This window comes from Buceros rhinoceros, unplaced genomic scaffold (assembly GCF_000710305.1).
Source record: "Buceros rhinoceros silvestris isolate BGI_N320 unplaced genomic scaffold, ASM71030v1 scaffold16961, whole genome shotgun sequence".
Classification (NCBI taxonomy): domain Eukaryota; kingdom Metazoa; phylum Chordata; class Aves; order Bucerotiformes; family Bucerotidae; genus Buceros; species Buceros rhinoceros.
This window is the reverse complement of record NW_010396166.1, coordinates 43,091-57,197: the sequence shown is the minus strand read 5'-3', so window position 1 is coordinate 57,197 and position 14,107 is coordinate 43,091. Positions and strand designations below refer to the sequence as shown.

The window sequence follows — 14,107 nt, the reverse complement described above, 5'->3', positions numbered from 1 at the left end:
GAAGGAGTGCCCGTGTGGTGTGTGGTGAGCCACATCGCAGTGGCTGTCGCAGGAGGTCAAGAGCATGGCAGTTTATGCTACATGAACCAGAGCTTCCTGGAATAAACCGTATGGCCATTCTTATGGCTGAAAACACAGATAAAGCAGTGTCCGGTATTGACAGCTGTTGCACCGAATGATCCATCTGATCAGGGAAAAAAATAGTGCTATTCTGTAACCCCTTCAAAATACGTTGTATTTGGTTGGATTTTGGAGGACAATAATTATATTTCACGCTGGAAGCAAGCAGAACAACTGCACTGTTTCCACAGATGTCTTAGTCTGGTCCACGCCAGCCTGTCACTTCACTTTTACCACTGCTGTCAGAACAAATCCCTCAGTTGTGTGGAGCCAGTTCTTTGTGTGTAACAGCCTGAAACACTTGTCTCTTCAATAATCTTCTAAGTTATAGTTATTTCAGTTTTACGTCTCAGCTACAGCTGTAGTCAGCAATTTTTCACAAACTATTATGTGAAACATTTTAATGTGTAATGTTCCCTGGTTTTACAAGCTGTCCATGGTTTGATGCCCCCGTGTTTTCTGATGAGCAGCCAAGCAACCCCTCCATGGAGGAAGAACATTTGCTTCTCCCTACCGTTCCTCTAGTTACTGTTTTTCCCTTTGGTTTTTTTTTCATTAACAAAGAAAATAACCCCCCAGTTCTGTTGGCTGACAAGCTGAACACCAGCCAGCAGAACACCCTACAGCAGCAAGGGCCTGTGTTGCTGTGCGAGCAAGCGTGTAGCCACCAGCTTCAGGGAAGCGGCAGTGCTTACCTGGTTGCTACGGGTGAGGCTGCGCTGGCAGAGCTGTGTTCGGCTGGGCCTCCTGTTGATCCTGGTGTACTGAATCAAGCTGGCTGGAAGGGCGTGTCAAGGTGATGTGAGGAATGGCGCCGCGTGATGAAGGGGGAGCTGGGGGAGTGGGCTTACTGGTTCTGGAGAAAAGGAGAAGGGGAAACCTTCCTGCCATCTTCAGTTGTGTAACGGGGTGGAGAAAGACAGAGAGATACTTCTCACGGCTGCATAGTGCTTCCCCATGTTCCACTGTGAAAAGTCAATAAAGTCCTGGTAAGCTATTAGAGAAAAAGAAAATTGCCATGAGGGGTTTCAGAGGTAGGAAGAGATGGTCAGAAAAGTCGTGGGCTTTCCATCCTGAGAGCAATTCAAAACTCACTATGGCCCTGGGCAACCTGACCTGCGTTGTCTCTGTATTTGGGATGGGGTTTGGATAAAGTAATCTCCACGGTTTCTTCCCAGCCTCGGTAATTAATTAGACTGTTAGTGAGATGAAGTTTAAAAATGTGATGAAGGAGTCGTGCTTAGCTTTTGGTCCAGCTTGCCTGGTCTAGGAGCGTTTATGCCTGTTACAAATGTACAGACGTGCCACGGATTTGATGCTGTGCTGTAGAACGGTGTGTATGGGGATGTCCTTCCTCACTTGTTCCTCTTCAGAATTGTCGCCTCTAATGGTTCTTTTTTTGGAGATGTAAGGTAAATCAAACTGGTTTTGAGGTGAATAACGCTTGCTTGAGTGCATCTGTATCTGACGGAGTGGTGACTGCTGCTCTCCTTTGCCTGAGGTGAAGCTCTCAGCAGGTGGTGGTCTCTCTTACCTGCGTCAGTAACGCGCCTGGCCGTGTCATTAACTTCAGTAACAAAATCCGCAGACGGTTGGCTTTCTTCCTCCTATGTCTGCCTGCTGGACTTGCACGTGCCAGAATGCTTGTAACGCTTCTCGTATTTGACTTTCAATGTTCACAGCAATTGGAAGAAAAAAGTGAGGATGAAGAGGATAAAGAGTGCTTAAAGCAAGCAATAACTGCCCTGTTAAACCTTCAAAGCAGTATGGAACGGATCTGCTCCAAAAGTCTTGCAAAACGAAGGCTTAGGTAAACATGTTTCCATTTCTCCTGCTTTCTGCTCTTAACGGTTTGCTATAAATCCAGGGCTTCCAGTTTCCTCTTTTAGTAAACAATGAACAAAATAGTTGGTGACAAGCCTGCTTTTTCAGAGGAAGTGACATCAAAGCCAAGATAATTTGTTATTGTTTTAAACCCACTCTAATTTCTATGTGTCCTTGCGTACTGGTAGTTGAGGCGCTCTGAGGATTCGCTGGTAAGTAAAATGTTACAGCATTTGTGGGTTAATTATACTTTGATGGTAAATATTCATATAAAAATACTGTAAGTGTACATTTCTGTGTGATGAGAAGGGAACGTTCTTGGATTTGAAACCGCTTAAGCTGGAGAAGTTTTTGTGCAGTGGCTAATTAAAATCATCCCTGGGTAATAGAGACCGCCCTGTACATCACTGGTGCTCAGCTGCGCTCTTAGAGCACATCCATGGGTTATGCTGTCTGCTGTTTGGATTCATGCGAAGGTTTGTGCAGTCGTTAAAACACGTTAAAGCTTTGCTTTGGCTCTTAAAATTATTCCAATGTTTTCTTCATCAGACAGGTCCTGTGGTGCAAAGTGTAATCCTTAGGCTTGGACATGAATGCATTTAACAGCTTGTTTTCTCTGAATGTGCTACTTTCAAATGAATGCAGTCTCCAGTTGTTTTGTTATGGAAACCAGTGGTTTGTGAGGCTGAGCGGCAGTGAGGGCTTGCCTGCTTCTGGCTGTCTTATTTAGGTAAAACGTTTACTGTGTGGAAGATAAGTAGAAAATGTATCAGATGAGGTACTTAAGAGAAACACCAGTCAAAGTCTGCAGTGGTGCTGATCTGGAGTGCTGCAATGGCATTCCCGGTGAATTCTCGCCACTCCAAGGGAGGCTCTCCTGGTTTTGCTGTTAGTGCTGGCTGAGGTTTTTAAGTACATGTGTACTAACAGGCTGCCTTTCTCCCGTCCTTCACCGAAGTGAATCTGCATGCCGGTTCTATACTCAGCAGATGAAGGGGAAACAGCTAGCAATTAAGAAAATGAATGAAATCCAGAAAAATATTGATGGTTGGGAGGGTAAGGACATTGGACAATGCTGTAATGAGTTCATCATGGAAGGAACACTCACGCGTGTAGGAGCAAAGCACGAGAGACACATATTTCTATTTGATGGCTTGATGATTTGCTGTAAGTCAAATCACGGCCAGCCAAGACTTCCTGGTGCTAGCAACGCGGAATATCGTCTAAAAGAAAAGTTCTTCATGCGAAAGGTACAAATCAATGATAAAGACGACACTAATGAGTACAGACATGCTTTTGAAATAATCTTAAAAGATGAGAACAGTGTTATTTTTGCTGCTAAATCAGCTGAAGAGAAAAACAACTGGATGGCAGCGTTGATATCTTTGCAATATAGAAGCACGCTGGAAAGGATGTTGGATGTAACAATGTTGCAGGAAGAAAAGGAGGAGCAGATGAGATTTCCAAATCCTGAACTTTATAGATTTGCAGAACCCGACTCTGAAGAGAATATTGTGTTTGAAGAAAACATGCAGCCCAAGTCGGGAATCCCCATCATCAAGGCAGGAACCGTCGTCAAGCTGATCGAGAGGTTGACTTACCACATGTACGCAGGTGAGGCCCTTCGCGTGTGGAGCCAACGCTCCGCGTGCTGACCAGTTTATGTTCGCTTTCTGTTAAATACGTGCAGCAAAACGTGTGAAGTGTGTAGAAAGTGAACGTGCTTTGCAGTGACACGTTCTAACATGCTTTTGGAGATAGGTTTTTGAGACCTGGCTACGTCCTTCTGTCGCGGTAGCAGTTCAAAGTGAGTCCTGTTTGGTAGAAGGTGGGGGGATATGCAAGTACATAAGGTTATTCTCTTGCGAGACCTGGGGGGTGGGGGCCTGCAGGAACTGAGCTCTAGACAATACTTTTTCCTGTATTTCCTTTGTGCCTGTGTGCTTTCCCTCAAGACTTCTAAAGCCGGGTAGCACATGAAGCACCGGCCCTGGGGCAGCGGATTATGGGCCTGGTAGTTTCTGTTCAGAGTTGCGCTCTATCAGCTATTACCTGCGTTCGTGTGTAATGAAAACACCAAGTATCAGCTTGCTAGAAGCAGACGCTTGCATAATTTGGCTGTGGAACTTCACCTGAGTCAGAATTTCAGTTCAGGAGTTTTGACTTGGGGGCTCTTTATGTTGAAGATACATCACAGGCATTTATGTGATTGTCCAGTCCAGCCTCAGGGTGTGGAGTTTTCTTGATAATTGCCCAGGATTTTCATAAGCTGTGCTGAACAGCATGGGCTTGGCTTTGGGGGTTGGATTTTTTTTTTTTTTTTTTTTTTTACCCTACCTGAATGTTGGTTATTCTGAATCTTGCATCTTGGTCTTAGTGCTTCTCGTATTCAACTATTGTTTCTTTTTTTTTCCTCTTTCTTTTTACCTTTTACACTCTGATTATTCCAAGTTGTTCTTTTGCAGCTCAGTCTTACATACCCTGCAAATACTTGTTCGGAAGAAGTAGGGAGTAAGCAGAATATAATTAGTGTAGTTTAGTACTTTTGTTAATTTTTAAAATGCTTCTAAATACGTCTGTTTACCCTGTTACTTCCATTGCTCCTCTCCGCATTTCCTTCAGTTGAGCTTCCCTAATATTGTTAGAAACCCAAGTGCAGGCTTGTGCTGGCAGTTTTCACCAGAGGAGTTTTGTGCCTGTCTTCGTTTTCCTGTACCTTTATAAACTTCTAGTTCTTGGCTTGGAATTTTACAGGCCGTAAGAAATCAGGCAGTACATTGTGCGTGGGCGTGATTCTGAACCGCCAGGTGGCACATCATTTCTCAACACCTTTCATCCTATACCTTCTGCTTTCTGACTGGTCATCTCTGAGGAAAAATGTCGTCATTCCAACTGTTCTGGACTGTCTTTTCCAGGGGAACAAGAAATAGAGATTCAGTGAGTCAGCCAAAAATGCTCTGTGGCACAGGAGACAAGGTCCGTTTGCTGTGTAAATCATTCAGTGTTTTGTTGCATTTTATGAGATGCAGCAAGTAGGGCAGCAGCTTTCCAGAGTAACCCTTTGGCTCCTCTTTCATACGCAGAGCAGCTGAGTTCAGGCTTCTGTTCTGCTTGGAGACCTGGGAAGATGAGTCCTCTGGTGATAACGGCTGTGGGCTGTAGAAATGCTGTTCTGGCCCCATGCGGGATGGCCTGGGTGTGACTGTCATCTTACACGTGTTTATGGACTTCACATTCCTCTGCCAGACTAGCAACCCCTTACTTTTCTGAGATGGCTTCTCTCAGGTACAGAGTGACTGGTCATGGCAGCCCTTGATCTGATAGTCCAGAGACAGCATTTGCCGTGGCTGTGACTCTTCTCTAGGTGTTTGTCTTTGTAGGTCAGACACTATAAGGAATAATTACAGCTATGATTGCAAAGGTGCTACCAACTTGTTGCAGGCAGCTGAAGAGCGCTTCAGTCAGTCGTGTATTGAGGAGTATATGGGTTGTGTTCAGACAGGGGTCAGATCAGGTCTCAACTTTGTCATCTGTGAAGATCCACACAGTCCATCTCGTTTGTAGATACGGCTGTTGGACATTTTATTTTTCTTCCCTGACAATGCTCAATCAGCTCATCAGCTGATACGTTCCTGCGTTCCACTGTGGGACAGGGCAGCTCTCACAAAGCGGTGCTGATGGGGTAGGACACATCCAGCCACCCCAAGAGCTAGGAGAGGGAGACAGCCCGGACAAGATGCAATGGACTGTCCATACCATCCTGCGGTGGAGTAGCCAAACACAGAGAAATCTCCTCTGCAAAAGCAGCTTTCTGAATATTTTTACATGAGAGACACTGCCCTCTGATTAGAAATTCGCGTTCTGACTCTCTTTGCCTCTTCTGGTGGGTTTTACTTGTTTTACGGTGTTTCTGCGATCGTTATCTCCTCCTTTGCCTGAGTTTTGTTTAACGGCAGCTGCATTAGGTGGTACCAAGATTGGAAAGTGTGGCAATTTTTTTTTAACTATAGGGCAGTGCTCTTCTATTTTTAAAGCTTTGATATGTTTAAGAGTGCTCGTGCGTCATCCTAGTGTCCGTTTCCTTTCTTGAGGAATTCAAGGGTGATTATTTATAAATCCTTGTTATTGTTCTTTTCTAGCTTTCAAATTGGCTGTATTGAAGAGAGTTATCACGTGAGCAGACATCCTGACTAACTTGCGGTGTCTTTATTTTTTTAACGCTTACTTATATATTGTACACTATTTTGAGTCACAGATTTTGCTAGCAAGATAAAAGGTTAGATTGGATTTCTCTGATGTGCATGCATCTATATATTGTGGGTTTAAACACTGCCTCTGCCTGTAAATAACAATAGCTGTGACCCAGGGCTCGCAGTGATTGGAACTTGTTCGTTGCTGTGGAGACTTTGTTTTTCATGCAGACAAGACCTGTTTAGGGTAGATGCTGTGGATAGAACTCAGGCTGCGAAAACAGGAGTTGCTGTACTTGCTTCCATACTTTGTTTTTGTAGGACTACAAAAGCCGTGTACTTTCATGATGAGGGCGATGGGGACAGGGATGTTGTTCTTCGTGCAAACGGATTTGTAATATGGCTTTTGAAAAGGATTTTAGACGGTGCAGTTTTGAGGAGAGGTGGGAGAGGCGTTATAAGAAAAGTGGAATAGTGAAAGATGTAGAGATGGTAAAACAAAACATCCAGTTGCTTAGGAGAAGGGAATGAGTGTACAACGGAAACGCAGGGAGACGCTGTATTACACCACGCGCAGTTAGTCCGTGTAACGCATCACAGAGAGCTGTGGCCTAGGTGAAGAGCTCAGCAGGATCTGAGAAAAGGTGTGATGTTCATTCAAAGAGACACGGTGCTGGTAAATAGTTAAGGAGAATTTTAAAAAGCTCTTAAATCCCCATATTCCAGGAAATCAGTCTAATGGCTTGGGGTAGTGTCAGGTCAAAGAACGCAGATCTTTTTTCCTTCACTACAGTCTGTTGGAACTCCTGCTTCAAGTCCTGGGCACTCCCCTTCGGCCACTCTGCGTTAGAAAAGTTGGGGTTTGGTTTTAAAGTCTGTGCAGGGAGTTAAGCCACTGCAGCGTGCTCAGTGATTCAGTTCTGTGGCAACCGCGTTCATCTTTCTTGTAATAAGGAAGGCACTTAGGTTTTCGGGTTTGAAAACTTGCTTGTTTTCGAAGCATGTTTGAATATTTAAAATGAACTGATATGTAATTAGCCAGTGTAAATGAAATCTATTGATTTTCTTGGAGTGAAATAAATAGAACTTCAAAGCAGAGCTGTCAGCTGAAAAAATATCTCTCCTGTCTTAACCATGACTGGTTATTGGTTGTACCGGGTCAGGGAAAACATTCGCCCCTTGAAGAGGCCATTTCTGCCCAATGCAAAGTTGCTTGATGTTTCTTTTGAGATATCTTGTCCTGGTCATCATCAAAACCAAAGTTGTTCATTAGGTAAATAAAATAATCTATTTATTATTTTCAAAGCTGTTGGAAAGAGTCCAGTCTTTTAATAACTGAAATGAAAGGAAAAGTCTATTTGAATTATTAACAAAGTAAAAATTGCTTTCAAATTCTGCTCTGTCTTGCTGTTTTAAGAGGTTCTGAATTGTTATTTTGGTTTACATCATCTCCTCTGTAAATTGATAGGCTGCCATCCTTAATTTTAAAGGATATTTAAGGTTATTTTAAAGTAGTTAAACAAAAAAAAGGTAATTGCTGACATGAGCATAAAATTATTTTTTGTCTTAGATCCCAACTTTGTTCGGACTTTTCTCACAACATATAGATCCTTCTGCAAGCCTCAAGAGTTGCTGAGTCTGCTAATAGAAAGGTACGAAGTGTACGTTTCTGCTGTTTTAATTTTTACTTGGAGATCAACGTTCTTTTTTTCCATTTGGTTTTGATTCACTCCAAACACTTTAAAAAAGTTGTCAAATTCAAGGATTCCAAGTGAAATGTGTGAGTTATATCCAGAAGCTTTAGGAGTGTTCAGGTAGCTCCAGTAACTTCGAGCATCCCGTGGTTTTGTCTTTGACATCTGTATTATTAGAGTTTAGCAAGTCTTCCCACGTGCTTACCAAGGCACAAGGTTGTGAGGTGAGGAATTTCACGCTGTCTTTAACCAACCTGTTACTTGTGCATGCTGTGAGCAAGATCAACGTAATAGGAGCCTCGTGCTTATACCCCTCTTCTGTGCTAGATTTGAGATTCCAGAGCCTGAGCCAACAGAAGCTGATCGTATTGCTATGGAGAATGGAGACCAGCCCCTTAGTGCAGAGCTAAAGCGATTTAGGAAAGAGTATATTCAACCTGTGCAGCTCCGGTGAGTATTGTGTCAGTGCGAGCCAAACTGACCTCCTTCAAGACTTTCGAAGCACCATCTTTTTGCACGCACTGGCTGTTTGTGATAACAGCAGCGTTTCTCGTAGGTGCTTTGATGGAGAGCGTGTGTGGACGGTCAGACGTTTTGACCTTGCTGCTCGAGAAGGCTGTGCTGAGTTTTAGACTATTGGCGTGCAAATTAATTTCTTACGCTTGCCTTTTTTAATCCGTGTTTCTGTGAGGCTTTACAGCATAAGCGTGCCACAAAGGTGTAGGCAGGGAACACTTTAGGGAACGTTCTTTTTATGAACAATAACGTTACCCTGGCTTCTTTAAAGGAGAAAGATGTTTATAGCTGGTTGCTGGCGAAATGCAGACGGTAGGATAGCGTTGGCCGTTTGATCTGCTGACGCTGACGCTCCTGTGAGACCTTGCCTGCTAAAAGCCTTGAAACGCTGGGCAAGAAGATAGGCTGTATTGTAGAGCGCTTACGAATCCTTTCCGTTTGCAGAGTATTGAACGTGTGTCGACACTGGGTAGAACACCACTTCTATGACTTTGAGAGAGATGCCGACCTTCTGCAGCGTTTGGAGGAGTTCATTGGAACAGTAAGAGGTACTTAGGGTTTCTTACGTGCTACGTTTATCGTAAAACATCCCGTTACAAAGGTACAGAATGGGGTCACTTTTGCCTTTCACTGACCAGATAAAAACCAGGACTGGCTGCCTATTAAATGTTTCACAAAGAACACAGAATACACCTAAATTAAAAAAACCCACGCTGTTGTTCAAAAGTCTGTCCCCTGTTCAGAAGGAAGAAAGTTATTTACATCCTGATAAGTAAGTATTGGTTTTCTTATAAAGGGACTGAAATAATGCAAAGTAATAACAGCTGAGTAATGATCAGGACAGAAAAATGGCTTTGCTTGTTCTCTTAAACCATACACAGTGGTCATTGCTGTAAAATTTTGGTGGTGGAAACTGCTATTTCTTTGAAGCAAGGGTTTTCCAGTTTTTTCACTGTGTATGTTAGACTTGCAGAACACCTTCCGCTCGTGATTGTACAGATCTTTCCTGTTCCCTAGTACGAAAAACTGAGACAGCTACAGGAGCAGTTTGCAGGAGATCATTATGTTAGAGAAGTGTTTAATGGCTATTTAGCAATTAAAAAGAGGGGGAGAATGAGTCAGCTAGTTATTGGGAATTACTGGTAAATTCTGGGCAAAAGAAGGTTAGTTCCCATAAAGTCAGGAAAGAAAAGAAAGGAAAACACCTGATTCAGAGCAGGAGACTAATCGATGTGTTCTGAATTGTGTTCATGGCCTGCCTGTTGAGGAACTCTTTCGATGTTCAAATGCTTTGAGACTCGTGTGAGCACACCACTGAGGCACTTCTGTGTGGTTGCTCTCATTTAGCAGGTTTGGGGTTTAAATCCGAAGATTTCCAAATTATCCTGCCCTCTTTGGAAAAAACAGTATTAAGAATAACTAAATAGTAATTTTCTCTCTGTGCCAGGCAAAGCGATGAAGAAATGGGTTGAATCGATCACAAAGATAATCAACCGGAAAAAGCAGGCGCAGGCCATTGGGCCAACTCACAACATTACTTTTGAGAGCCCACCTCCGGCGATCGAGTGGCACATAAGCAAACCGGGACACACAGAAACTTTTGACTTGCTCACTTTGCATCCCATAGAAATTGCTCGGCAGCTCACTTTACTTGAGTCAGATTTTTACAGGTAACTTTCCTCCATTGAAAAACACATGACACAAACCAAACTATTCTCCAGCATGAAATTGTTTCTGCGGGCCCCTGCTGTGAAGCCCCACGGTAGGTCAAGGGACTTTACCAGTGCTGTATATTAATTGCTATTTTTTCGGAAAAAAATTCTAAAAACCAGTATTTGTCTTATCCTCCCCAAGTTAACGTGCAGTGTGTGTGACTTATGCATCCTCCTAATTGAATTGTGCTGCAGGTTTCTCGTGATATTTTCTGAGTTGATGAACCTTTGAGAAGTACAAACATTGATTAGATCAGTATTCTCCATGTCCTAGTTTGGAAAGCAAATTATGGACCATGTCAGGTCTCACCAGCTGTCTGAGAGAGGTTGTTTAGGTGTTGGAAGCTCAATTTCTGTTATGGTGAATGAAATGTAGGCTTCATCCTTCATTTGGATGGACAGAGATGGCTAATTGTCACATAAATTAAGAAATATCGACGCACTAGAAAAGAAGCGTAGAAATACCACTTAGTCAAGTGGGGAGCCTAACATTGTAGAACAGAAGAATTTATTTCCAAATATTAATTTCAAATTCACTCAAAATAAAGAGGTTTTGGCAAAATACTATCTTCTTTCTCGCTTTTCATTACGTTTTTTGATACATGCATCTCCTTTTCTAGAGCTGTGCAGCCATCTGAACTAGTTGGAAGTGTGTGGACAAAGGAAGATAAAGAAATTAATTCTCCCAACCTTCTCAAAATGATAAGGCATACAACAAACCTCACATTGTGGTTTGAAAAGTAAGTGACTTACTGGAAACTGCACCCACTCCATTAAGTCATGTTTAGATGCTAAAACTGGTCCCTTTGAGAATTTTCCCATAACAGTCTCAGCTTTTTATTCTTGGAATATTTTCAAGTTTCTTCTCTAAACATTTTCAAAACGGAGTCAAGTAATTTGATAAACTTTCCATATTTGTTTGTGTTACGACTTAGTATTTGGTTTTGGAAAACTTATCAGTGCTTTAATACAAAATCAATGTTCTTGTGTATTTAGATGCATTGTAGAAACAGAAAACCTAGAGGAAAGAGTCATTGTAGTGAGCCGTATCATCGAGATCCTGCAAGTTTTTCAAGAGCTAAACAACTTTAATGGTGTCCTCGAGATTGTCAGTGCAATGAACTCCGCAGCGGTGTATAGGTTGGATCACACCTTTGAGGTACGGTGACGTGTTCCCCATCTTTGCTATGGAGGGGTAATGCAGTGCTCCTTGGCGCCACCAAAAGCCTGTCTGGCAGTAAGCATGTCCTTCGAAGGAGCGAGGAAGGTAAATCCTCTAACTAATGAGTCCATCAGGCTGTAATCAGGGTGAGTTTTGCTTCGTTTCAGAAGCAAGAAATCAGTCCTCACTGAAGAAAGGCAGGAGGAGGTAGCCAGATTCCGAGATGGCGGGGCACTGCCCTCGTGGTCACTGACTTCAGCAGCAGCAGCAGGCCATTGCTCCCAGGATTGTTGCTGGGCGATACCGTTACCCTGTCTTTCCACACAACCTGTTCCTTCTGTCTTCTAGCAAATTCCAAGTCGCCAGAAGAAGATTTTAGAAGAAGCTTACGAGCTGAGTGAGGATCATTATAAGAAATACTTGGCAAAACTCAGGTCCATTAATCCTCCTTGTGTGCCTTTTTTTGGTAAGCGCGTTTGGTTTGAATGAGCTGTATCAGTGCATAAGAATGTGGAACGTACTGAGCTGCAGCTCTAAACAGAGTCTGAACAACGGTGAGACGTCACTTTTAACAAGACAGTTGGGTTTGAATTTCAGATGCCCAGGCATTAATTGCATGTATGTGAAAGAAAAGTTAGAGTGACTCTTAACTGCAGGTGTACTTTGCAGTAAAAAAGAAGTATATCTGCAATATCCTATTGACACACTTTGTCGTTTCTACTTCGAACGTGGTTGGAACTGTGTTGTTGCTGCAAATGCTTTAAATGAAGGATGGTCACCTTAGAAATATTACTGCCACTGTAGAGGTTAGCAGGATCAGACACGAACAGCTCCAATTGCCTCTCTCAGGTTGTGCTTAGAAGAGACGTGATGACAGTTCCAGACATAGTATCTGTGGGCTTGAGAGCACTCTCTTCTGCTTAATCTTCAAGTGATCCAGGAGTGGAGAGTGGAACAGAAGAATAAAACCTGAACATAGTTTTGTGGTGTTTTGCTGGGGTCGCTAGTGGAGTGGAGCTGAATTGCACCTGAGTGCAGTGTGCTGTTGTCCTGCCGGGTGCTGGTGTTGTTCAGTTGCGTGAACTTCCTAAACGGTAGGAAGGTGCATAGGCTTTTAAGATTTTGACACAAGAAAAGCATTAACCCTAACAGAATTTTTCTCGCGCACAAATTAAATAATTTAAGAATTCTTTGTCTCTTCCTGCTTGTGTTGTGCTGTACATTGAGAACCTCTCTGTGTGCTCTTCAGGGATTTATTTAACTAACATTTTGAAAACGGAAGAAGGCAACCCTGAATTTCTGAAGCGACATGGGAAAGAGCTCATAAACTTCAGCAAGAGAAGAAAGGTAGCTGAAATAACCGGCGAGATTCAGCAGTACCAGAACCAGCCCTACTGTTTAAGAGTGGAATTTGACATCAGAGTAAGTGGCATTATTTCCTTGAGTCTGTGCACTGAGCTACGTTTGTGACTGTCTGCTGATGAACTGTAAGGATAGATGGAATTCACATGATTCAGTCTGAGTCAGAGACGAGCAGAAGGACTGTCATAAACTCTGCCTCGGGTCTTACTGTAAGAAGGGGCAGAAAACTCAGTGCTTGCAGTTTGGTGGGTTTGGATGGTTGGTTTTTCCCACAGCTGTTGGGATGTGGGCAAATCGATCTTCTTACTGATCAGTGTTAAACAGGAACAGAAACTACTGTCCTTCGCTCAGCTGCATTCATTTGTCCAGGGAGCCCAGTCGTCTTTTTCCTCCTGTTCATTGCCTTTATATTTCCGTGTTTACCTGCCAGCACTGCCTTTACATCATGTGTTGGCAGAGGTGATGTTCCTGTTTTTCTTCTTCCTGGTGTTTGCTCTCCTGTCGTTTGGTCTGTGGTGTTCTCTAAGCAGTCCATTTTCTGTTTGCTTTCCTTTCTTCCTTTTTTTTTTTTTTTTTTTTTTTTTTTTTAAGTATCTTTTGAGCTGTGTTTTTCAGAGAGTCACAGGACAGGTTATCTTAAGAGATTCTGCAAGATTTTCTTTTGTGATTTGTTCCTCCTCAGGGGCAGAATGCATTGATGCAGCCTTCCCTGCATCAGTGTAAAGACAGACTACATACAGCTGGTTTTGAAGGTGTGTGAGCTAATCTGGTCTCATTTTTGCACTGTAGAAAGTATTTAGGGTACTCGCACAGTTGGTTTTCAGGCCACACATGGCAATAGCAAGTTTTCTACCTTCTTGTATTTCAGAGATTTTTTGAAAACCTGAATCCAATGGGAAACAGCGTGGAGACAGAATTTACAGATTATCTGTTCAACAAGTCACTAGAGATAGAGCCACGAAATGTCAAGCCTCCACCAAGATTTGTTAGTATTTGCTTTTTTTTTTTTTCTCTCCAAAAGACACTTACATTTGTCTGTCACAGATAGCAGAAGTCATTTTAGATCTCTAACTTCATAAATACAAGGATGCGTTTAGGTGAGCTTCTGGACTCTTGATTTTGTTTGATATTATCTTCTGTCATTTCAGCCCAAAAAATACAGCTATTCCCTCAAGTCCCCTGGTGTTCGTCCGTCTAATCCAAGGCCAGGTACCATGAGACATCCTACACCCCTGCAACAAGAGCCAAGGAAAATTAGTTACAGCCGCATCCCCGAGAGTGAGACTGAAACTACCACAGCATCTGCACCAAACTCTCCCCGAACACCTTTGACGCCTCCCCCTGCTTCTGCTACTTCAAGTACTACAGATGCCTGCAGCGTGTTCGACTCAGATCCTTCAAGTCCTTTTCACGCAAGTAGGTGCTCGTAGATGGTCTGCCAAGGATGTGCATGTGGTGTTAGACAGGTGAAACCATGTTTAGGTTTCTAAAGTGACTGTAGAAGTAGTTCCTTTTGTCTCCTGCTGA

At 43.0% G+C, this 14,107-nt stretch overlaps 1 protein-coding gene across 1 annotated transcript in view; it reads left to right on the top strand.

The window, feature by feature from the left end:
* The window catches only part of SOS1 (son of sevenless homolog 1 (Drosophila)), a gene marked incomplete at its 5' end in the record, with an annotated part of 38,005 nt that overhangs the window by 20,792 nt on the left and 3,106 nt on the right, over positions 1-14,107 (top strand). Inside the window, 12 exons of the mRNA XM_010145829.1 lie at positions 1,803-1,930; positions 2,903-3,558; positions 7,705-7,786; positions 8,156-8,278; positions 8,789-8,892; positions 9,792-10,014; positions 10,677-10,796; positions 11,053-11,215; positions 11,567-11,684; positions 12,468-12,640; positions 13,449-13,565; positions 13,729-13,996. Of these exons, the coding sequence (XP_010144131.1) occupies positions 1,803-1,930; positions 2,903-3,558; positions 7,705-7,786; positions 8,156-8,278; positions 8,789-8,892; positions 9,792-10,014; positions 10,677-10,796; positions 11,053-11,215; positions 11,567-11,684; positions 12,468-12,640; positions 13,449-13,565; positions 13,729-13,996 (2,275 nt within the window). The remainder of the gene's footprint in view (positions 1-1,802; positions 1,931-2,902; positions 3,559-7,704; positions 7,787-8,155; positions 8,279-8,788; positions 8,893-9,791; positions 10,015-10,676; positions 10,797-11,052; positions 11,216-11,566; positions 11,685-12,467; positions 12,641-13,448; positions 13,566-13,728; positions 13,997-14,107) is intronic.